Here is a 26,430-nt window from a genome sequence, read left to right on the forward strand (position 1 = left end):
AGATTCTACAGCGTCTAACCCTTCAGTTTCATCCATCGCACCCAAAGATAAACTGCAGTGCTTTACAAATATAGGACAGGAAGAGCTAAATAAACTTATCACTGTATCTAAACCAACAACATGTTTATTAGATCCTGTACCCACTAAATTACTAAAAGAGCTGTTACCTGTAGCCGAAGAACCGCTTCTCAATATCATTAACTCGTCGTTATCTTTAGGTCACGTCCCAAAACCATTCAAGCTGGCGGTTATCAAGCCTCTTATTAGGAAACCAAAACTAGATCCTAGTGTACTGGCAAATTATAGGCCTATTTCAAATCTTCCATTTATGTCTAAAATTTTAGAAAAAGTTGTGTCTGCTCAATTGAGCACCTTCCTGCATAAAAATTATCTGTATGAAGAATTTCAGTCAGGTTTTAGGCCCCACCATAGCACAGAAACTGCACTTGTTAAAATTACAAATGACCTGCTTCTTGCGTCAGATCAAGGCTGCATCTCATTTCTAGTCTTACTTGATCTTAGTGCTGCGTTCGACACCATAGATCATGACATACTCATAGATCGATTACAAAACTATACAGGTATTCAAGGGCAGGCTCTAAGATGGTTTAGATCCTACCTGTCCCACATTTGGCTCCCAAACTCTGGAATAGCCTTCCTGATAATGTTCGGGGTTCAGACACACTCTCTCTGTTTAAATCTAGATTAAAAACGCATCTCTTTCGCCAAGCATTCGAATAATGTATCTTAAATTGTGAGTGTAGTTGCATCTGCATTTTTATTCTTTAGCTTGGGTTAAACTAATTTTACTTTGTTGGATCAGCAGCTATGCTAATGATGTCTCTATTTTGTTTCTATGTTTTGCCACGGGATTTACATCCCGTGGTAACTAGGATTTACACAAGCTCCAGTCTGGATCCAGAACACCTGAGAAGAGATGATGCTGACCCTCAGAGGACCCCAGATGATGCTAACCTTGAATCAACAAACAGAACTAACAATTATTGCTACATGTGTGACTGCATCCTATAAATTACTATTAATTAATAATATTGATAGTTCATCATCTAGCTGACTACGTCTTGTATTATTATTATTATTATTTTTATTTTTCTAAAATCCTGTCAAACGTGCACAAACTACTAGCTACTACTAAATATTGTAGAAACATAATTTTCTGTAAAGTTGCTTTGTAACGATTTGTATTGTAAAAAGCGCTATACAAATAAACTTGAATTGAATTGAATTGAAAATGTGACTCCGCTCAGTTTGTTGTCCATGATGAGGAGACTACATATATGTAGGTTTTACTGCCCTTTTACCCCCAGGGGCCCAGTAGCACCCCCCGGAAGAGCCCAAAACTGTACATTCCAAATGGCTGTAAATCAGAGTCCAATTAATGTATCAAAGCGAAAATCAGCAGGATTACTACTTATGCTATGCTGATAAAATAACGTTGAGCTCAGTTTTCAGAAATAAATGGAAAGCTGGCATAAAGGCATTTTAAATATTGCTCACTGTAAAATACCACATTTCAGCCTGCCTCTCAAAAATATCATAGAGGTTTGCACATTGAACATATTTAGATATCCAGTTTTCCTTAAAATAAATAATTTATTTCGTTTCGTTAATAAAAAGTTTTAAACTACATTACCCACAAGCCTCCTTCGTTCTATCTATGGAAAGGCAAAACTAGGCACTGTTTTTTGTAGTTCATTGAAGTTAGGATCTTGCTAAAGATGTAATTTTTCTCAACATAACAACACTTCATTGTTGACTTTATATATTACTAATGTGATGATAGCAGCAAAACCTACTTTTTAACATGATGCGCTGTTTAATATGGGTTAAAGATAGTCCAACCACAGACTGTCCTGAAAATTCACAGCCAATGACATCAAAGCTGAGCAGCGGCGTCACACTTCCTTATCCATTTATGACAGATGTCTTTCGTTTTTCCGCTGAAGGGATAGATTCGGTTAACAATAGATTAAATTTGCTACTTATTAGATGCTGTTTTATTAACATCACCTTCCTCCGTTGTTCAGCTTGACAAAAATTGGGCAATATTGATGTGCACATCCCCAGCAGTCGCAGTTGTATCCAACAGATAGATTCCTCTCATTAAATATAAGACACATTTTTAAGATTTCGATTTTTTTTTTTTACCAAAGACAAATATATTTACTAATCAAATGATGTGCTTCTAAAATTTACATTGTATATTAAAATTGTGTTATAAAATTAAAATTGTTCACATTTGTGTTTCTGTGATTTACCATTATCTACCATTTGAACTCTAGGAATAAAAACAGAAAGAATGAATTAATGAATTAATGAATAAATACATAAAGCATAATGAACATGCATATTTTTGTAAGGATCTTACATTATTTATTGATATGTCAAACTCATTTAAAGACAGTGTACCCAAATTACAGCACTGCATCCTCTGTCACCAAGCTCATTTTTGCCACCATAAAGAATAAAAAGGCAGTTATGTTGTAAACGTTAACTGTTTTCAGCATGCAAATGAAAATGCTTTTATTAAAAAACAAAACCGTAAATACAGTATGTCTTTCAGAGAACACTGGAAAAAGTTGACCAAAATGTTATACAACACAATGTAAATGTTTCAAACTCACAAAATAACATCATGAAGACATGCAAATCAAGTGTGCAATATCATCTATAAAACTCCATCAGCACAGCATCAAATAAACACTGATTGGCCGAACAATGGAAGAAAGAGAAAGTGTTCAGGAAAACAAACACCTGCTAGCTTTGACATCATGAATTCACTTCATGACTGGAAACAGGGGAAGACTGTGTTTGAATATCTCCTTTACTAAAACTCCTGATGAGAACTGATGTTTTTTTAATGATAAAAGCATTAGGAAGACACCAGGTAAACTTACTGTATGAAGCTTGAAAAAGAGAACACAATGCTTTATCAATACAAAAACACTATTTTTAACTATTGTTTTCATCACTGGTTCTGTAATGTATTCTATGGGGGGCCTTACAAGCCATAATTCATTCTGGCACTCTCACACACATACATTCTCCATTCACATACATACATTTCTACTCTCACACACTTACATTCTCCTTTCAAATACATACATAATTTTTTTTTGCTTTCACACACATGCATTCTCCTTTTACATGTATATATATATATATATATATATATATATATATATATGTATATGTATATATATATATATATATATATATATATATATATATATATATATATATATATATATATATATATATATATATTATACCTTTTTTGGTATGCATTACTTCCTGTATAAGCAGGAAGTCACTCTCAGACCAGGAAATACATGTGCAAGACCTGCTCAGCTCTTCCTCACAATTTTACAGTTATGCTATTTTTTTTTTTAAAGTCATCCTGTTTTCTTTTCAAGTACATATTTTAAGTTTTTATTTTTAATAAATCATTATGTAACCTACGTGTTCTACAGATCTGTGTACAAGTTCTTAGACACTGATTTTGATCGTATTAACAGGGCTTAATGCTAAAGACATTTTCTACTGGTCCGGTTCGGCCAGTGGTTTAGTTTTTTCTTTACTTGCCCTGGCAAAATTTTTACAGGACTTTCCACAATCAATCAATAAGACTTATTGTTTTCATTGTTGACTGTAACATTGTATTGTAATAAATAATAACCACTTTGCACAAATAGGTACAATAGTTCAAAGATAAAACTGAAATAAACCATGCTTTTTCAGGTCTTTCAGGTAGTCCTAACTATTCCAGTTAAGGATGCACTGATCAGGATTTTATTTATTTTACAATCAAATGAGCCGATTCCCATTCTCGTTGCCAATTTATTTAGTTCTTTTTTTTTTCATTTATTAAATGTTTATTTTGCTCTGTTACTGGCCAAACTAACCTTGAGCAAACAAAAAAAACAAACAAAAAATATATGCAACATGAAGCAAGTGCACAAAACAAAAACATCAGATTGGCTGAATACATTTTTCATTATTATTATTAGTTTTATTTCCTTAATTATATGTGTGTCTGCACTATGTTTGTACTTTCTGTACTGGAAGCTCCTGACGAAATTTCTTCTGTGTGTAAACACTTGGCAATGAATCTCTTTCTGATTCTGATGAAAATGCCAATTCAATCTCTGACAACAGGTGGCGCTTATAGATCACTAATCTAGCACTGAGTCATTGCTGCAAGCAGAGCTGCAATTGAAAAAAAAAAATTAAATAAGAAAATGAAAATCTAAAAATAAATAAACCGCAATGAGTCGTGAGTTATTTAAATAATATAAAGATATCGCTGTCCCTAACTTGCAACCTCCCACTTTATTCACTTCCTAAATTAAATGAAAAAAAAAAAAAACTTGGACGCTTATAATACATCTATCTGGCAACACGACTGAGGCTGAGCTCACGTCCTCAATCACAACTCGCTCAAAGGACGAGGCCATGTAAACCTTTTCACAATAATAATATTTATTTATTTTTTAAAACCCAGATAGCTTGCTGAAATACTTCTGCGGCTGCCTCATCTACCTCAGCCATGCTGATCAAGACCTGTCACGGTGAGCCTGATCGTGCCGAACCTGCCTTCCGTTTCCACTATACTCCTTCCGTTTCAACTAAATGCCTTCCGTTTCAACTAAATGCCTTCCGTTTCAACTAAACGCCTTCCGTTTCCACTATACTCCTTCCGTTTCAACTAAACGCCTTCCGTTTCCACTATACTCCTTCCGTTTCAACTAAACGCCTTCAGTTTCAACTAAACGCCTTCCGTTTCAACTATACTCCTTCCGTTTCAACTAAACGCCTTTCGTTTCAACTAAACGCCTTCCGTTTCAACTAAACGCCTTCCGTTTCCACTATACTCCTTCCGTTTCAACTAAACGCCTTTCGTTTCAACTAAACGCCTTCCGTTTCAACTAAACGCCTTCCGTTTCCACTATACTCCTTCCGTTTCAACTAAACGCCTTTCGTTTCAACTAAACGCCTTCCGTTTCAACTAAACGCCTTCCGTTTCCACTATACTCCTTCCGTTTCAACTAAACGCCTTACGTTTCAACTAAACGCCTTCCGTTTCCACTATACTCCTTCCGTTTCAACTAAACGCCTTCCGTTTCCACTATACTCTCTCTCGCACATACATACATTCTTCTCTTACATACATCTATATATGTATGTGTGTATATGTATGTGAAAGGAGAATGTATGTGTGTGATAGTAGAAATATATGTATACGGAGAATGTATGAGTTTGAAAGCAAAAATATATCTATTTGTAAGGAGAATGTATGTGTGCGTGAAAGCAAAAATATATGCATATGAAAGGAGAATGTAAGTGTAAGAGTAGAAATGTATGCATCTGTAAGAAGAATGAAAGTGTGTGAAAGAAAAAATATATGTATGTGAAAGGAGAATGTAAGTGTGTGAAAGCAAGAATATATGTATGTGAAAGGAGAATGTAAGTGTGTGAAAGCAAGAATATATGTATGTGAAAGGAGAATGTAAGCGTACAAGAGTGCCAGAGTGAATAAAGTCTTGCACTGCCCCTCATAGTATTCATTATGAGCTTATAATTAAAACAAAGTTACATCTTCTGCAAAAATCAAACCACTGCAAAGTCTAATCACTGATCCAGGGACCATTTCTGTGTGTGTGGGGGATAAAGAGTTAACGATGTGAGTCCTTGTGCATGATGGAGAACTACAGTGTTATCTGCAAACAATCCTGTAAGACAGAAATGAAGGAAATATTATTAAATTACATGCAACTTGTACATTACACTGGGTTTTGTTTAGACCATAAAAGCAACCTCTGTAAAGATGCTGTATAATTAAATGTTACATGCATGCATTATTAAAAGCAAGTAATTAATAGCAAGCTATAGTCATATGAATTCTTTTGATGGTGTCAGATGAGACAGCCCTGGGGCTTGTACAATATCATACAAGTGTTAAACTGAATTATTAAGACTGTGATGTGCGACAGTGTTTAGGGATCATTTTAAAGACTTTGACCCTGTCCAAATACCCAGACTTGCAGTCTTGACCACTTGAGAGTGTGTGTACGTGACAGTGTGTGCACAAGACTGTCCCCGGTCTTAATAATGCCAAAGCAAAGCATCCTTAACACACACTAAACCTCTCCAATACTGCTCCGGAGCGCTTTACAACGCTTAGTGTATCCCATCATACATCATGTTTTGGTTTAAATCGTCAGACTTTTTGCCGAGATCTCACAAGAGGTCACGGAAAGCTGTCCAATGTACAGTATGTGAAATATTGATAATTAGATATTAAAAATCTCTGTAAACACATAAGTGTGTCCCATAAGGCAGTGGTTCCCAATCCTGGTTCTGGAGAAGCCCAACGCTGCACATTTGAGATGTCTCCCTGATCAAACACACCTGATTCAACTCATCAGCTCATCAGTGAAGATAAGAGAGACACCAAAACCGTGCAGTGATGGGGTTCTCCAGGGTCAGGATTAGGAAACACTACCATCAGTTCATAAAAAGTTCGACACATACTTGTGGTCATCTTGCTCACTCGAACACTAGGCCAAATACAGGAAAGACGTCAAATAAGTAATCAAGTGGTCAAGTACAAAAATGGCAAGTGTGGGTATTTGGACAGTGCAAAAGTTTAAGAAACAACAAATGCTGTACAAATTATAACAGCAGGAATGTTTGATAAAAGGGACAAACTATCACAGATTTACTGCTGCAAATGTCTGCCTTCGCAGGTTTCTGTCTTCTCCATTTCTGAAGGAATACCTCTCCACAAACACCACTGGGCTGACTGCCTTTACGTCTTTTCAGCTAAAAATAAAAATAATAATAATTTTTAATATTAATAAAATATAATAATATTTTTTTTATTTACATTAAAAGGTATTAAAAGCATGGTACAGATTAGAACATATGATTACTGTGATATCTGTCATATAAAAGCACATAAAAACACTAACATTACAGTGATACAAACATAGCTGGTTTAGTGATTATTGTATTGTTGTATTGATTATTAATATACCATAGTAAAACTACAGTTACTGTGGTAAAAACATGGTAAATGTCCCGTTTACTGTGTTTTAACTTCACATTTCATTTATTACTATTGTAAGTGTCGTGATTACCATGATTTTACTACAAACTTACATCATTGAACCTGAAATTAATATAAAACAGATCGAAGGTCTATGGCACGTCACATGACAGATAGAGTTTAATCACACTAATTAGCAGCTGTGATCATTTATTTAAACGCAATGAAACTCAAAGGCAGCAGCGGATGACCGATATAATACAGCGATTAAACATATGGCGCTAATCTGATTAATAAAGAAGACAGAATACATTTTATAAAAGGCATTAAAAGAGCGTATTTACGATTACTCACTTAACCAGTGCCACTTGTAAACTGGTGGCAAGTATCGCGATGTGTGCTGAATGAGACTTCTTGGACGTGATTTCATAGCGATAAACATCTCATGTCCTCGTGTCGAAATTCTGATGCCAAATGTCTCCCACTGAAAGCAATGAAGGTCGTAGTGTATTGATACTTCAACGCCGAGAGGCACATTTGGCATAATAAAAGTGACGCTAGGGGCGCTTGACCATGCTTCGGTTTTTGGCACCTTTGGAGTGAGAATGGGTTGGGCATTCAGGTGGATGCAAAATTTGAATGCAACACAAAACAGCAATGCTTTATGCATTTTTTATGGTTTTCTATAGGAAAATGCTTAACATGCAACTTTGGGTGTTGTGTTCAAATTCTAGGCTCTTATGCTTGCCTGTGTGCATGGTCAATAATATTGTATCCTGAATTTGTCATTGTACTTTAAGCCACATTAAGCATTTTTTCACATTTACATGTCCTGCCAGAAGAAGTATGGGACACTGAAGCTTTGATATGTATTTTCATAAAATGTGTGTGATTTTTGTTGGAATATATTCCTCTATATCTGAAGCAATGAACTATCATGCTGGCAGAGTAACTTGTTGGTAAGTGCTACAAATTAACACAAGACTACATGCAGATAATATCATTATCACAAGAAAAATTCTCATTATTACAATATGTTAAGTCATTATTATGAGAGAGTTTCTCATTATTACAAGAAACTAAACTATTATTATGAGAAAGTTTCTCATTATTACAAGATCCTGCATGGCTTTGACCAACAGATGTTAGTAGCGTCACTGTCACTATTGTGTTGTGCATGCGTTTTTTTTTTTTTTTGTGGACTAAGTCATTATTATGAGAAATGTTCTCAATATTACGAGAAATTTTCTCATTATTATGAGAAAGTTTCTTAATATAATGAGATACTAAGTCATTATTACGAGTTTCACATTATCTCATAAAAAAGACAACACTGTTCTGTCTTGCTAAAAGAGAACATTTTTGCTGTATGATGAATAAAATGAGGAATCTGGTTTTGAGTGAAATAATAATTAATAAATATATTTTTTCAGCATTTATAACATGTGAGTTAAAAATGGTTCACTATTTGCCAGATATTGCATTAAAATCACCCTTTTATTCATTATTTATAGCTGCTTATCAATGATTTATAAAGCATTTGTAAGTGAGTTATTAGACATTTATTAACACCTTTATAAATCCTTTATAAAGGGAACATTAATGTAAAGTGTTACCAGTTACGCCCTGTTGGGGCAAAATTAAATCAACTCTCATCAGCATAAGAGACAGGCTCACACTCAGTTATAATTAAAAAGAAAGCTTTATTCTTACAAGAAGGCTAGACAGTCATACTGTAACTCAAGTTCCTGCAGAGTGCGACGGCAGGGGAGGGCAGTCCTTCCCCTTATATACCCTGCTTCAGTCAGTCAAGGTTACAAACTCTCAACAGCAGTACCTTTCCATGGATAACATAAACGTCAGAAAACACACTCTCTGTGGGTTGTTTCTCACACACTTAGGACTTAGGTGACCTCCTCAGGTCATCCTCAGGCATTGTCCCCCTATTCTATGGCCCAATGACCCTCTCAGGTCATTCTCAGAAATCTGTTTACCCCAGGTGTCACCCTTCTGCACCCATAAACCCATCTCACGTGGCCTACACAGCAGTTCTAAGAAAACACATACATACACTATATTTCATAAGCATGTATGGTCATGCAGAAGCAATGTAAATGAATTTTTTCCACCACAGCCCCTTAACATACTGTGATGCTGTTTGTTCCGGCGCGACAAGACAAAAACAATAAAACCCATTACAAACAATTGTAGCATCCAGTTGGGACGTAATTACTGATTATAATGAATTATACTGTGTTTTTACACTTTGCGTTGTGTATCGCGCCGCTTAAACATAAAACCATATCTGTATTTTTGATCTGAGAAACGACAAGTGCTACTCTACACTGCTCAAAACTCACATTCGAACCATCATTGGCAAATTATAAATATTAAAATGTACTTACAGACCGTGAGTCAGAAGTGCAAGACTGTCCTTGCAAAGTAGGAACTGTCCCACTTTATAGAACATACTTTGAGCACAGACCGATTGTAGGCTACTCTGCAGGTTCAGAAAACAGTCCTCCATAAAATGCATCACACAGTGTCACACACTATGGAATTGAGTGAGGAATGGCTGGCGTGGGTTTGTGGCAACCACATGTGATGACCCTGGGCTGGACTCTGCTTCGTCCATGGTGAAAGCCCGAACCAGTGATTCAAATCATGAAGATGATGTATTTCCTCAGCAACCAGCAAAGAACAGCTCTAGGCTTGATGAAGCATATATCGTCCTCTTTTAGAAAGCCAAACAAAGTAGCTTTTCACTGCAGTAATCCCGGATCCAGTACGTATCCAGACCAGATGGTGGATCAGCACCTAGAAAGGACCTCTACATCCCTGAAAGACAGCGGAGACCAGGACAACTAGAGCCCCAGATACAGATCCCCTGTAAAGACCTTGTCTCAGAGGAGCACCAGGACAAGACCACAGGAAACAGATGATTCTTCTGCACAATCTGACTTTGCTGCAGTCTGGAATTGAACTACTGGTTTCGTCTGGTCAGAGGAGAACTGGCCCCCCAACTGAGCCTGGTTTCTCCCAGGGTTTTTTTCTCCATTCTGTCACGGATGGAGTTTCGGTTCCTTGCCGCTGTCGCCTCTGGCTTGCTTAGTTGGGGACACTTCATCTACAGTGATATCGTTGACTTGATTGCAAAGATTGCAGAGAAATTATTTAAGTCAAGTCAAGTCTGCTTTATACTTTAAACTGCACTGAGCTGGATGATGACATCACTGAATTCAATGATGAACTGCCTTTAACTATCATTTTTGCATTATTGACACTGTTTTCCTAATGAATGTTGTTCAGTTGCTTTGACACAATCTTTTTTGTTTAAAGTGCTATATAAATAAAGGTCACTTGACCAAGAGCTTGTATCACTTCAAAGAATAGGGGAAATTTGTAATATCATCATACCATCCCTTTAATAATAGTAACTTTGATAAAATATTTTGTTTCAGTCTCTGAAACTAAATATTTTGAACTCTGTGAATGGAGCTGTTTTTGACAAGGTAAAAAGGAGGAATTTTGGAAAGGAATTTTGACCAAAGTATGTTGCAGACATTTCATGAAGCCCCTAAAAAAATCATACCAACTTGTTAAAAAATGGCCATCTGATGGGCATCTAAGAAAAAAAAAAAAAACACTAAAAGAACAAACTAAAAATGAAAAGTTTATTTATTTTTTTGTTAAATCTGTAAACATTAATTTTCTATTTAGTTTTAAGCATATTTTGAATGTTTTGTGACTGTGAAATGTGTAGAGTCTGAGATCTGTATGAAGTGATGGCTCTTTGTTTGACGTTTGAGCAGATGATGGACTCCAGATTTACATCCTGATTGAGATCATTCAAATAGACACAAAATAACATGGAAATGATCAGTGATCAGACTGATGGAGTGGAAATCAGGAGAGATTAACTTAAGGTCTGTGAGTTCATCTGGAGCTGCAATAATTAACATACAGTACATATAGAGATTTAAAGCATTTGTCCAGATTTCATCACTAGACGAAGAACAAAAGCAACTTTGTACAGCTGTACTTTTGTTCCTGGTGATTTGTGTAGTAGTGAGAGTGTCCACTGGCCTGTCCATATTTTTATGCATTTCTATTGAGTTTTAACTATTCTATACAATGTCAGATCAGTGAAAATCTTGAGTTTGCCTCAGAAATCCATCTTTTTTCAGTGAATCTTCAATGATTGAACAATTTTCCACCAGAGACTAAAACACAATCTCCTGGACACAACCTGAGAAAGCAATTAAAAGGGGGTTCAAAATGAACAAAACATGAAAGGAGAATAATTGGTTAGTGTAAACAAATGTTGATCACATTGTCTACATTGTACTTTGTCCAGATGTTCTTGATAATCTAGTGTCTGATAAACAAACATAACATAATACAGAATAAATAGTTAAACTTCACAAATTTTTACATTTCTGTTCATTAATGATTTACAGGGGTATTTTAACCATCAAACTAAATTACTTACAAGTTAAAGCCACAACAAATTAGCTTTTTATGGAATTAAAAAATTTTAAAACTTGAAATAGTTGACCTTGTGGAAATACAAAAAAAAAAAAAATCCTCCACATTGCATAATTTAACGGCCATGTAAAGCTGCCAATGATATATAAATATTTATTTTTTCCTCATGTTTTTTAAACATGCATCCTTATTTTGAATGTTTTATTTATTGCACATTATTTTCTCGTCTATTTGTACCATTGATTTATTTCAGATGTGCCACATATTGATCTTATGATACTTTACAACAATGTTTTTTTTTTTCTCTCTCTCTCATTCAGAATAAATTACGTGAATTATAAAAGATGCTCAAGAAGAAAAAACTGCCTCACATTGAACAACACAATATAGTTATGTTGATTCAACTTATTTTAGATGATTCCTTTTAGGAGCTGATCTTATTTTGAACTAACACTAATAATGAAGCTCATGGAGAGGTGAAACTTTCCAAGCATGATGTTTTTTTTTTTTTTTTATGGAAGTATGTTATTAATTTAGATTAAAAAAAAAAAAAAAACCTGTATGAAAATGAACCTTAAATACCAGTAATTTATTTGTATTTAAGTACTCAGGTATCAGGAAAAAAGTGAAATCCTTAAGTTCCTCATCTTCATTTGCATTTTGTCAAATTTGGTTAGTAAATCAGACTTGACCTGAGAGGTGTTCTGAGAAAAGGAATTCTCGAGGTACCGTGATGTTTCAAATATATTCAGCAAGCTGCCAGTCAGAACTTCCTAAGGGTGGAGACTCAAGCTGCTCTAAGAAACACAAATAAAAGCAGGGATGGATGCTCTTGTCATATCTGACCATCACAGGTATCTGGTTAATGATCTTTAAAAAACAAGATGGAGCGACTCTCTTATCTGTTCTTACTTTTGGGTGAGTATAAATTACACACATCAGTCAGATGATGTATAATTATAGATGCTGTTTAGATATTCTTATAAAAAATACTTAAACAATTAAATGCAACATAAACTTGATCTACATCCCAGAAAGCAATGGAAATATTTTGTTTGTGTAACAGGTGTCTTTTCCATTCAGGGGAATTCAGAAAACTTGAAAGGTAAAAAGTAGTAACTAATGTCCCATTAGTTAACATGCATTAACTAACATTAACTCATACACAACTTATAGTATTTATTAATATTTGTTAATGTAAGTGCAGAACCATTAAAAATGTTGACTTCAGGTTTTAATGTAGTAGTAAATGGAACTGAGTGTTTTGGGTTAAGAGCTATTATTTTCACCCAAATGAAATGTACTGAAACTTCACATATTTGAGTCTTGACCCTCTGTCTCTTTAAATATTTTCAGAGAATTTGGCATTGAGAGGAAAGGCTGTACAGTCATCCACATTTTCCACCTGTGGAGCTGCAAACGCCATCGACGGCATCAGATACTCTCCTTCAGGTAAACCCTATCCAGAAGAAACCTATACATACTGCTCCCACACAGATAAGGAGCTCAACCCGTGGTGGAGGCTGGACCTGCTGGATTCTTACTCCATTTACAAAGTTACCATCACCAACAGAGGAGACGGCTGGCTGGATCAAACGACTGGAGTAGAGATCCGCATCGGAAACTCTCTGGAAAACAACGGCAACAACAATCCCAGGTGAAGTTATGAAAACAGTTATGAACGTGTCAGGAGAACTGGATTTGATCAGGTCAGCTGATTGTGTCGTGGTTTCTCTCTTTCTCTCTGCAGATGTGGTGTCACTTCATCTTTCCCAGCAGGCAGTTCTGTCAGTTTCTCTTGCGGTGGAATGGAAGGTCGTTATGTGAACATGTACATTCCTAACATCCAGAAGTATCTCACACTGTGTGAAGTGGAGGTTTATGGAACAGGTAACTCTGGCACCTCATTCTAGATTGTTAAAGTGTAGTTACATTAGTGAAATTTCAGGTGGAAAAACATAGGTCCATTGTCAATTGTGAATACTGTAGAGATGTACAGAGCACAGCTCACAAAGATTTCACTTTCAAGCACAGCATCTTTCGGTTAATTTGCATGATTCAATTTAATTCAAGTTTATTTGTATAGCGCTTTTTACAATACAAATCATAACAAAGCAACTTTACAGAAAATTACGTTTCTACAATATTTAGTAGTAGCTTATAAGTGGTGACTGTCAGTTTATGCACGTATGACAGGATTTTAAAGAAAAATTAATACAAGACGTAGTCAGCCAGACAATAATTATTATTAACAGCAATTATTATATGATGCAGTCACACTTGTATCAATAATTGTTAGTTCTGTTGTTGATTCAGGGTTAGCATCATCTGGGGTCCTCTGAGGGTCAGCATCATCTCTTCTCTGGTGTTCTGGATCCAGACTGGAGCTTGTGTAAGTCCTAGTTACCACGGGATGAAGATCCAGCAGAAACAGAGAACATCATTAGCAAAGCTGCTGTTCAAACAGAGTAAAATTAATTAGTTTAACCCAAGCTAAAGGATAAGAATGTGCATTTGATCAGATGCAACTACACTCACAATTTAAAAGATACATTATTCGTTTGCTTGGCGAAAGAGATGTGTTTTTAATCTAGATTTAAACAGAGAGAGTGTGTCTGGACCCCGGACATTATCAGGAAGGCTATTCCAGAGTTTGGGAGCCAAATGTGAGAAAGCTTTACCTCCTTTAGTGGATTTTGCTATCCTAGAAACTACCAAAAGTCCAGCTTTTTGTGACCTTAGGGTGCGTGATGGGTTGTAGCGTGGTAGAAGGCTAGTTAGGTACGCAGGAGCTAAACCATTTAGAGCCTTATAGGTAAGTAATGATAACTTGTAACTGATACGGAACTTAATAGGTAGCAAGTGCAGAGACTGTAAAATTGGGGTAATATGATCACATTTCTCTAGCTGCTGCATTTTGGACTACCTGTAGCTTGTTTATTGAAGAAGCAGGACAACCACCTAGAAGTGCATTACAATAGACCAGTCTGATCCGCTTGAACATGCAATGAAATCTGCATGGGGAATTTTTTTGCCCTCATGGGAAGTTCTGAATCACACAGATTATTATTGGAAGTACAGTTGAGTTTTTGTGGGCAGCAGTGTTGCCAACTAATTTTCAGGGAAAGTTGCTAAAGGCAGGTTGATTTGTTACTACAGGTTGCTGAATGAAGTTGTGATGTCATTGGGTGATGATGTCATTACATGATGGAAATCTGTGTCATTTCATAGAATATACAATGAGATTACTCAAATCTAAAAAAAATATGATTTGAAATATGTTCATTATAGATATGCTTGGTAAAATAATAAAACAATTAAATGTGTAAATATAATATAAATCTATTTTTTTAATAATTAAATTAAATTATTGAACAGTTACATATTTTTGAACAATTACATTTTATGTAGTAAAACTACACATTCTGAACAGTTATAGTTTTAAGCATTAGTTTGATAGTATGCCCCCCTAAGAAAAGTCCATAAAAATCGGACTTTTACCATTATTTTAAATCATGCTTTGCATTTTGTGTAGGCTTACAGGAAATGATCTGTAAACTTAACGAATAATGTCCTGGCAGAAAGTAAGCCTGCCTTTTCCATTTTTTTCAACAGATCTTTCCAACTTGATTATGGGTACAAACTAATAACAAGGCGTATCATAAATGAACAATTATTATTGAACTATTGCAGCTATCAACTACTGATTCACATGTGATGTGTGTTCTGCTAACACCTCTCTCCAGGCTGAGGTGCTGCTTGGCTGGCTAGCTGTTCAATGGTTTCTTCTTTTTTTGTGTGTGATTTAGAGGTAAAATACATGTCTTGTTAATGTCCTTTATAATAACTTTCGGTTGAAAGTTATTTACAAGTGATTAGATAATGATGAACTTATCATTTACAAAACATGACTTTATGTTCTAAACTTAAGGAATGTGCCAATTATTTACAAATCTGTCATAAAAATTGCATATCATGAAATAATCAATCAGATCCTTAGTAGATGGTTATAAGTTACTAATTAATGTATTATTCATCACTTATTATTCATTAAAATGTCAACATTGTACTATTATCTCACATCGTTAAAATACTCATTTGTATTTTAAAATACTTACACTGCAATACACACTACAAAGTATTCAAACCTGTTGTGTAAACGCATGAATAAATAATTTCAATCATAAATCATCCCCTAATCTTAAGTATAAACTCCTCATAAGTTGTAAATGTGTTACTCATCATTTGTAGATCTTTCACCCCAGTGTGTACACACACACAACCTGTAACCGGCAGGTTTGTAAAACATTTACAACTGATGAGTAGTTTACACTTTAGATTAAGGGATGCAAAAAGCTTTGTAAATGATTTATTAATGCGTTTACACAACAAGTTTTGAATACTTTAGTGTGTACTTGCAATGTAAAGGATGACTGGTGAGGGTGAAGACAGATGACTTCTCTGACACTCGTGGAGTATTTTAACACTGTTCTCTTGAGTGGAGGGTAAAACCGGTTCACATTAGGGCCTTTCGCACAGCAGGAACCTTATCATAGTACCAGAACTATGAAAGTATCATGAACAGTGATAAATATATGGACGCTGAAGCACAGGCAATTGTAGTAAATGTAGCCCTGCCAGTTGTCGTTGTAGATTCTTAGTCCTCCTTTACGTTCTTTTAATTGCTTTACGTATACATCGACATTCCATGTCCACTATTGTGAAACCCGCAAGACATAACATCACAGCATCCTCCATCCCCCTGATGTTAACGTTGTTCTTCTTTGTTAACATTGTTGAACATCGCGCACAAATGATATCCACTGTTGACCAGCTTACGTCATATCCTAGTACACATGGTCGGTGCAAATGCAACCCTTTAAATGGTACTGGGAAATAATTCCTGCAAAATCGTACCAGTTCTTTAGTACTGTACATTTAGTTCTGGAACTGCATAATTGCATTTTATGGCTTTTTATCAGACCAGCTTACATCTTCAATTAAATTTGCATAAATTATATACTAATAATTTACAAATGATTAAATTTGTTTATGATTAACAAATGTTTATTGAGACAATAGAGCAATGTTGACATTTACAATGATTTATAAGGGATCAATAATATAGTAACTAGTAACTCAACAAGAAGCTATACTGACAAAAAATGTAATTTACCACACTTAAGTGGCTGCAATCAATTTATTTTAGCTACATTTAAACTGAACAAAATTATAAACGCAACACTTTTGTTTTTGCCCCCATTTTACATGAGCTGAACTCAAAAATCTACGACTTTTTCTATGTACACAAAAGGTCTATTACTCGCAAATATTGTTCAAAGATCTGCCTTAATCTCTGTTAGTGAGCATTTCTCCTTTGTCGAGATAATCCATCCACCTCACATGTGTGGCATATCAAGATGCTGATTAGACAGCATGATTATTGCACAGGTGTGCCTTAGGCTGGCCACAATAAAAGGACACTCTAAAATGTGCAGTTTTATCACACAGCACAATGCCACAGATGATGCAAGTTTTGAGGGAGGGTGAAATTAGCATGCTGACTGCAGGAATGTCCACCAGAGCTGTTGCCCGTGAATTGAATGTTCATTTCTCTACCATGAGCCGTCTCCAAAGGCATTTCAGAAAATTTGGCAGTACATCCAACTTGCTTCACAACCGCAGACCACATGTAACCACACCAGCCCAGGACCTCCACATGCAGCATCTTCACCTCCAAGATCGTCTGAGACCTGCTGCTTCAACAATCGGTTTGCAGAACCAAAGAATTTCTGCACAAACTGTCAGAAACCATCTCAGGGAAGCTCATCTGCATCCTCATCATCCTCATCGGGGTCTCGACCTAACTGCAGTTCATCATCGTAACCAACTTGAGTGTGCAAATGCTCACATTCAATGGCGTCTGGCACTTTGGAGAGGTGTTCTCTTCACGGATGAATCCTGGTTTTCACTGTACAGGGCAGATGGCAGATAGCATGTATGGCATCATGTGGGTGGGCAGTTTGCTGATGTCAACGTTGTGGATCGAGTGGCCCATAGTGGCTGTGGGGTAATGGAATGGGCAGGCCTATGTTATGGACAACAGGACCATTGTTGTGCCATTCATCCACGACCATCAGCTCATGTTACAGCATGATAATGCACAGCCCCATGTTGCAAGGATCTGTACACAATTCCTGGAAACTGAAAACATCCCATTTCTTGCATGTGGCATCATGTGGATGGGCAGTTTGCTCATGTCATTAACTGATTACTTGTAAATGACTTTCACATTTTGAAACTTGTGTATTAAATTCAATGCACACAGCACACAGACTGAAGTAGTTTAAGTCTTTGGTTATTTTAATTGTGATTATTTTGGATCACATTTAACAAAAACCCACCAATCAACCATCTAAACAAATTAGAATATGTTGACATGCCAATCAGCTAATCAACTCAAAACACCTGCAAAGGTTTCCTGAGCCTTCAAAATGGTCTCAGTTTGGTTCACTAGGCTACACAATCATGGGGAAGACTGCTGATCTGACAGTTGTCCAAAAGACAATCATTGACACCCTTCACAAGGAGGGTAAGCCACAGACATTCATTGCCAAAGAAGCTGACTGTTCCCAAAGTCCTGCATCCAAGCAGAAAGTAGAGTGGAATGAAAAAGCGTGGAAGAAAAAGTTGCACAACATTTAACATTTAATAATTTAGCAGATACTTTTATCCAAAGCGACTTAGAAGCAATCAGACCAACAAGAGAAAAACAACAGTATACAAGTGCCATGACAAATCTCACTTAGTCTGGCGCAGAACCCGTAGTTAAGATGTTTTTTTTTTTGTTTTTTTTTCAAGAATAGGATAGACAGGAAAAGGTAAGTTCTAGTATAAGTAGGTCAAGTGCTGGCGAAAAAGTTGAGTCTTAAGATGTTTTTTTAAAAATGAGTAAAGACTCAGCTGTTAGATAAATCCGCAGCCTTATGAGGATTGCCAAGCAAAATCGATTGAAGAATTTGAGTGACTTCACAAGGAATGGACTGAGGCTGGGGTCAAGGCAACAGGAGCCACCCAACAACAGATATTGTCAAGGATTTTGCTGTACCACAGACAACGTAAGCAGCGTCTTACCTGAGCTAAGGAGAAGAAGAACTGGACTGTTGCCCAGGGGTCCAAAGTCCTCTTTTCAGATGAGAGCAAGTTTTGTATTTAATTAGGAAACCAAAGTCCTTGAGTCTGGAGGAAGGGTGGAGAAGCTCATAGCCCAAGTTGCTTGAAGCCCAGTGTTAAGTTTCCAAAGTCTGTGATGATTTGGGGTGCAATGTCATCTGCTGGTGTTGGTCAATTGTGTTTTTTGAAAACCAAAGTCACTGCACTCGTTTACAAAGAAATCTTGGAGCACTTCATGCTTCCTTCTGCTGACCAGCTTTTTGGAGATCCTGATTTCATTTTCCAGCAGGATTTGGCGCCTGCCCACACTGCCAAAAGCACCTAAAGTTGGTTAAATGACCATGGTGTTGGTGTGCTTGATTGGACAGCAAACTCACCAGACCTGAACCCCAGAGAGAATCTATGGGCTATTGTCAAGAGGAAGATGAGCTGAAGGTCACTGTCAAAAAAACCTGGGCTTCCAGACCACCACAGCAGAGCCACAAACTGATCACCTCCATGCCACGCCGAACTGAGGCAGTAATTAAAGCAAAAGGAGCCCCTACCAAATATTGAGTACATGTTCATTAAATGAACATACTTTCCAGAAGGCCAACAATTCACTTAAAATGTTTTTTATTGGTCTTATGAAGTATTCTAACTTGTTCCATCCATCCATCCATCTCCTTCCGCTTATCCGGGGCCGGGTTGCGGGGGCAACAGTCTAAGCAGAGACACCCAGACTTCCCTCTCCCTAGCCACTTTTTCCAGCTCTTCCGGGGGGATCCCGAGGCGTTCCCAGGCCAGCCGGGAGACATAGTCCCTCCAGCGTGTCCTAGGTCTTCCCCGGGGCCTCCTCCCGGTGAGACGTGCCTGGAACACCTCCCTGGGAAGGCGTCCAGGAGGCATCTGAAATAGATGCCCGATTCTAATTTGTTGAGATAGTGAATTGGTGGGTTTTTGTTAACTGTGAGCCAAAATTATCACATTTCAAAGAACTGAAGACTTAAACTACTTCAGTCTGTGTGCATTTGAGTTGAATTACTAAAATAAATGAACTTTTCCACGACATTATAATTTATTGTGTTACCCATGTCTTATAATTTCTTATTAAGAAATTATATATTATAATTTCTGCCTCAGTGAGGGGACAGAATAACACGATGGGAGTTTTAGCATTGAATGTGGATGAATTGAGCTTCTGTTTGGTGGGGGCTGAGAATTGACTGATTGTTCTAGTTTTGTCTGTGAAGAACATGGTGAAATCATCAGCTGTTATAGAAGTGGTGGGAGGTGGTGGAGGAGGCAGAGGAGATAATTTAATGTTTTAAGGAGATTACATGTGTTTGGAGTACTGTTAATACTGAAGATTTGGCAGTATGGACTTCAGCAGAGAAAGATGAAAGCAAAGACTGATACATACTCAGGTCTGACAAATCTTTTGATTTGCTCCATTTTCTCTCTGCTGAACTGAGTTTGGTCCCATGCTCACAAAGAACATCAGATAACCAGAGGTTAGAAGGGGCAGCCTGTGCTCGTCTGGAGGAGAGAGGACAAATATTGTCTAGACAAGAGGTTAAAGTAGAGCATAGAGTGTCAGTTGCTGCATTCACATCCAGATATGAGAAATGGGAAGGTGAGGGAAGAGAGGAGGATACACCAGAGGAAAGATGGAAGGGGAAAGGAAGTGTAGGTTTCGTCTAAAAGTAACCGGTATAGGGGTAGGTGACACACAGGTAGCAAAATGCAGTTTAAATGTAATAAAGAAATGGTCAGAGATATTGGTTCTACTGAAATGTTGCATGCAATACAATTGTGTGTGTATAAGGGCTGTTATGATATTAGATTTTTCCTATCACGGTTATTGTGGCCATAAGAATTCAAGATGTCGATATATCGTGATATTTATAGAAACCTTGGGGTGGGGAAGATATCAGTCAAATTATTTTTTTCTTTGTTTATTGAGCTTTTCTTTTTCACCTAACGAGCATAATATTGATACTGATAAACGCAGGGCACAAGACTCTGGCTTTCTCCGTCTTCTTTGAAGCTCTTATGAAATAACAAAAGAGAAAATACTGTCAAGTTCAACAGTATGATGAATAAATATTAATGGTAACACTTTACAATTAGATGCCATTTGTTAACATTAATGTATTAACGAACATGAATGAACAATGAACAATACATTTATTACACAATATATTAATCTTTGTTAATGTTAATAAAAATCGAGTTATTCAATGTTCATGTTCATAGTACATTAATGTTTACAAACACAACTTGTGATTTTAACAATGCATTAGTAAATGCTAAAATTAACATTAACTAAGATTAATAAATGCTGTGGAAATATTGTTCATTATTATTTATGTTATTTATATATGTTAACTAATGTAATTAACTCATGTTAACTAATGAACCTTATTGAAGAATGACCACAGACGAGGCATTAAGTGCATGGCACTGTGACCAACTTAACATTTTACAGAGTTTAATGTAGCAATGTGGTCGCTCAGTTTTTCAAGATCGCTTTAATCGTGTAACTGTTCATAGATTTGAACAAAGAAAAAAATGAAGTGTTACTACGCACAGGCCGTATTGATTGCAAATACGAAAATAAGTATAAGAGTAAAGAAAACGTGGTACTTATTAAAATAATCACCCTTTACGTAAGTATATGAACACAGAAAACCACTGTTAATAGGTTATATAATATTTCCCAGTCTATGACTAGTAAAATAATAACAACTTACTCTGATGAACACAGCTCTCCTCAGAGTAGTTGCGTCTTCTTCTTGTGTGACAGGTGTCAGAGTTAAGGCACGATACTGCCACCTGGGCACTCAACCAGGTACTGTTACTGTCACGATCATTAGATTGAGTGCCCATGAGCTTCAGTAGAGGGCACTCCACTCAGGACCATTCCACCCATCAACCACCAGATGTCACTTGGACACTAGCACCTCTCATACTGTTGCACCACACCCGAACTACATTACCCATGAGTCACTGCATCACAATCACCCTGCCACACCTGCACCTCATTCATCAGCCAATTTCCTTGCCACACCTGCAACTCATTTACACACACATAAAAGCAGTACACTCACTCTCACTCACTGCAAAGTCTTGTTTAGCCAGTCTGACATTTCTGAGCGTTTTTCCCTGTGTTTGTTATTCCTGTGTTTTGACCTTTGGACTGCGTATTCCGACTCTGATTCTCCGCTGCCTGTCCCGATCTCTGCTTGTTTCTGGTTACGATTCTGGTTATCCCTGACACACCTGGCGCCATTCCTGATCCCAGCCTGTATTACCATTCTGTGGAATAAATGCTGCATATGGATCCTAACGCCTCCGACTCCTTGTTACAGTTACCAAGTATTTACATGTGGTGTCATCATAAGAGAACTGTTCATTTTAAATATTGCGGTTATCACTAATACCGGTATATCCTCATACTCTAAATTAACACGATATCGATAATTGTTTATTTGAATATCACGGTTATCGTCAATACCGGTATATCGCGACAGCCCTAGTGTGTATATTAAGTCAAGTTGGTTGCCTGATTTGTGCGTGCTTGTAATGGTAAATCATTTGAAATCAAATGAAGCAAGGAATGAATGGAAGTCTGTGAAGACACCAGTGCCCCCACCCCTGGCCAATCTGACGTGGGGTGTGAGAGAAAGATCATTTTTTTGCTAGAGCAGCTGGGGTTGATGAGTCTACTGGACAATTCCAGGTCTAAGTCAAGCCCAAGATGCTGAGTGTGGATTATAAAGAAAAATCAGAAATGAAGTCTGCTTTTTTGACAGCTGACAGACAATTCCAGAGACCCAAAGAGAAAGAAAGATGTGCGGTAGAGGATATAGGAATAGAAGCTTACAGACAGGAGGTTAAGCAGCTGGCTGTCTGGTGCAGTCACAACAACCTGGAGCTGAACACGCTCAAAACTGCGGAGATGATCGTGGACTTCAGGAGGAACCCTCCTGCTCTCCCCCACTCACCATCATGGACAGTATTGTGGCTGCAGTGGAGTCATTCAGGTTTCCTGGGCACAACCATCTCTCAGGACCTGAAGTGGGACACTCATATAGACTCCATTGTGAAAAAGGCCCAGTAGAAGTTGTCCTTCCTTCGTCAGTTGAAAAAGTTCAACCTGCCACAGGCACAGATGACACAGTTTTACTTGGCTATTATTGAGTCGGTTGAGAATGTCATGACTTTCACTTTCATTTTCTGTGCTGTTTTATACCTTTCTGGTTTGGGTCAGCCAGCAAATCAGATTTAAGAAGACTGCAACAGACTGTTAGGACAGCAGAAAGGATCATTGGTGTGCACCTGCCCAGTCTTCAGGACTTGTACAACGCCAGAGTGAAGAAATGGGCAGGTAACATCATCAAACACCCCTCTCACCCTGGACACAACTTGTTTGCACTTCTCCCCTCAGACAGATGCTACAGATCTCTCTACACTGGAACATCTAGGCATAAATTTTATTTTATTTTTATTCTGTTCTCATGTCAGATGTGTATGTACAGTATGCATGCATGTATGTATGTATGTATGTACCAGGAGCACCTTAAAAAAAATCCTTGTGTGTTTGCGCACACCTGACGAATAAAGCTTATTCTGACCTGATTCTAAGAATTATTTTTTCAGGATTTTTTGAAGAATAGAAAGTTCAGAAGAACAGCATCGTTTGTTCACATTATTGTAGTAGTCACTGATACTTAATTTCCTATAAGTAGTAATTTATAGGAAAAAAAGGACTCAATTATCACAAAGCACATTTATTATCAGTGATATTTACAGCTTACTTTATACATTTACACCTCAGATGATCGCAAACACCAATGACGTGGTAAAACACATTTCAAATATTTACACCAGAGCAGATATTAATGAACAGAAGTTTAGTCACATTCATAAACACAAGCATGCTTTGCATGTAGGCCTATACAATCCAAAAACTAGTTATAAACATACAGTATATGGCATATATTCATGAACAGAGAATAGCCAATCACAGTAAAGTTTTGTCTTATCATTCTTACTGACATTAGACTAGCAACATCATAACTCATATTACTTTTATTTTGTATTACTGTCTATGTTATAGAACATAAAAAAAAAAAAAATAAATAAATAAATAAAACATCCTGACACAGTGAAACACGTAGATGATGTGAATGAAACTTCATAATGTTTCACTTGAGTATACATTTAGTCAGGTATTATAGTTTGGAAGAAGTCTAACTAGTAAAATGTGTAACGTTACAAGTTAAGTGAAAACAAATAAAAGTAGATTAATAAAATAAGACTTACTCATGTTTATTATCTTTACTGGATCAAGCCGGTTCATAATTTTTTCTTCAATCTATACAGCAAGTCTTTTGTGAGGTGAATTCTGTCCAATTCCTCTTAGTGCGAAGTGAACAGTGACATTTAAAAATTTGAAGAACAGTCTCGCTGCTTTGTTTGCTGTGATATGGGCGCTTACATGCGCTTCATGTTGTCTTTTGTAACATCAATAGCGCGTGGGCGTGGTCGCATTAGATATAATGAAAGGAGACGTGGAAGACTGGACATTCCGTTGTTTTCATATGGATTACTTTATCACAGAATAATTGTTGTCAATAAAACTTGCTGAGTATAAAAGTAGACATGTCAGGCTTTCTATAGATATATCTCTCATGTCTCTTTGTTGATTATTTGTTGAGTTAAAGTTCATTTTAATGACGCGTTTCTAAATGAAGATCACACAGACCAAGGCGACAGACAGCTCACCCTGTATGTTTATTTTATTTTGTAAATGCACAAAGATTTATTTATTATTTTGTGTGTACACAAAAAAGAAGATCCTTTACAAATTTAAGTGATGTATTGCTCTTATCTGTATGATCAAAACTGAAAGTGTAGTTTAAGTTATTTTCGGTGTTATCAGGAGAAGATGCCAGAAAACGCGAATCTGCGTTGGTCGACTCTAGAGGGTTAAGGTTAAAAGACACAATGTTCCACACACTGTACATTATTGTTGATCCTCTATGCCCCGCCTTTCTAAAGCTAATCGGTCTGCAAAGTGAGGTTTGCTCTGATTGGCCAGCTATCCAGTGCGTTGTGATTGGCTGAATGCCTCAAGCATGTGACAGAAATGTTATGCCCCTCAACATATTGTGATGCCGAGTCCCGGCACGACGAGACAAAACCAGTAAAACCAATTACAAACGAGGCATTTGTTGCATCCGGTGGGAATATAATTACTGATTATTATGACTTATACTGTGTTTTTACGTGTTGTGTTGCGTATTGCGCTTCATAAACATAAAACCCATGTCTGCATTTGTGTTCAGAGAAATGACAAACAACAAGCGCTACTCTACACTGCTCAAAACAACATTGCACTGGCGGCAAATATGAGAATGAAAGTTATACCTTCTTTCTTTGCGTGAACATTTGGGTGGCGTTATACAAATCTTCCCACATTTTGACATAGACATGTGGGGACGTGTTTTAACGAGGCATTTTAGGAGGTCATGGTTGACTCTTATTTTTAATAAAGAATATTTAGGATTTTCAACTTTACAGATCTTTTTTATGCACCAAGAGCTTGTAACACCAAAGAAAAAGGAAAAATTAAAATCGCATCATATGACCCCTTTAGGCAAAACACTCACTCGCCTGAAATCTTGATATTATGAGCACTTCCTGTTTTCCTCTTTAAGAGAAATCACATTATTTATTCCCCAATTACAAGTCACTTTGGATAAAAGCGTCTACAAAATGACTAAATGTAACTCGCAACTCAGGTCAAAGGGGTTTGATTGATAAAAAGTTTATGAATCCCTGGTTTATATGTTCATAAAGTAAAATATAATAAAACTGACTAACATATATGATATGTTTCTCCGACAGCCAAGAAGCAGATGATCCGAGTGCAGGTGAAAGCTGCTGAGAATGTGGATGAAGCTGAACTGAAGGAGCTCGTCTTAAACAAGGTGGATTTTATAATACTCATCTGACTAAAATTGGTTTAGACATCAAGTCTTAAAATAAGATTTAAGAAAATGATCAGATTTCCCCATCAGTGTGAACAAAAACCACCTCAGTCAGACTTTATGTAAAGACAAAACACAATGCTTTGTGTTCAGAGTTTTGACTAATTCTGATCTTTCTGTAAGATTTGTAAAGTAAGAGATGCTCATTTTGAGCTGAAATGCCTCAGGCTTGTCTGTGTGGCATTTATCCACTGAGTAACTGAAGACTGTTTCTGTGTTTAGTTAAATCAGACGCTGAGCGATCAGGACGTCATAATGACATGGAGGACGCAACCCAACGGGGAAGTCTTCCAGAAGAAAGGACTGTACTGAAACAATCTCCTGATTGTTCTTCCTTAAAAGTCTAATTCTGTATAATGTCAAAAAACAAACTACTAAGACTGATATGCTCATTAATTTTCATCCATCCGTTCTCCAAACCGCCTGTTGTCTGCAGAATCAAACTTGTTCTTAAATTTTACTTTATCATGATTTGTTATTGTTCTGTGACACAGATGAATTGAGTTTTCAGTCAGTTTATTGAGTAATATAACTCTTAAATGGAGTCATTCATATGAAAAGATTACACACACACATATACATTATAAATAAATATATATATATATATATATATATATATATATATATATATATATATATATATATATATACATATAT

General features: G+C 36.7%; 1 protein-coding gene across 1 annotated transcript; it reads left to right on the top strand.

Moving 5' to 3' along the window:
• The first annotated feature begins 12,386 nt into the window (after positions 1 to 12,386).
• LOC132095573 (fucolectin-1-like) lies at positions 12,387 to 26,085 on the top strand. The gene is made up of 7 exons (XM_059500703.1): positions 12,387 to 12,414; positions 12,917 to 13,217; positions 13,311 to 13,450; positions 21,522 to 21,566; positions 22,989 to 23,105; positions 25,631 to 25,713; positions 25,996 to 26,085. The coding sequence occupies exons 1-7, from the start codon at positions 12,387 to 12,389 to the stop codon at positions 26,083 to 26,085; spliced, it is 804 nt and encodes a 267-aa protein (XP_059356686.1).
• Positions 26,086 to 26,430: the final 345 nt, after the last annotated feature.

Source organism: Carassius carassius, chromosome 2 (assembly GCF_963082965.1).
Source record: "Carassius carassius chromosome 2, fCarCar2.1, whole genome shotgun sequence".
NCBI classification, from domain to species: Eukaryota; Metazoa; Chordata; class Actinopteri; order Cypriniformes; family Cyprinidae; genus Carassius; species Carassius carassius.

Bases quoted from the DNA above. Each gene is read 5' to 3' on its own strand.
- LOC132095573 (XM_059500703.1), top strand. From the start codon at position 12,387: ATGCTCTTGTCATATCTGACCATCACAG. The intron at 13,451-21,521 runs GTAACTCTGGCA...CTTGTGTGACAG, and splicing joins AGTGGAGGTTTATGGAACAG to GTGTCAGAGTTAAGGCACGA. The intron at 25,714-25,995 runs GTGGATTTTATA...TTCTGTGTTTAG, and splicing joins AGGAGCTCGTCTTAAACAAG to TTAAATCAGACGCTGAGCGA.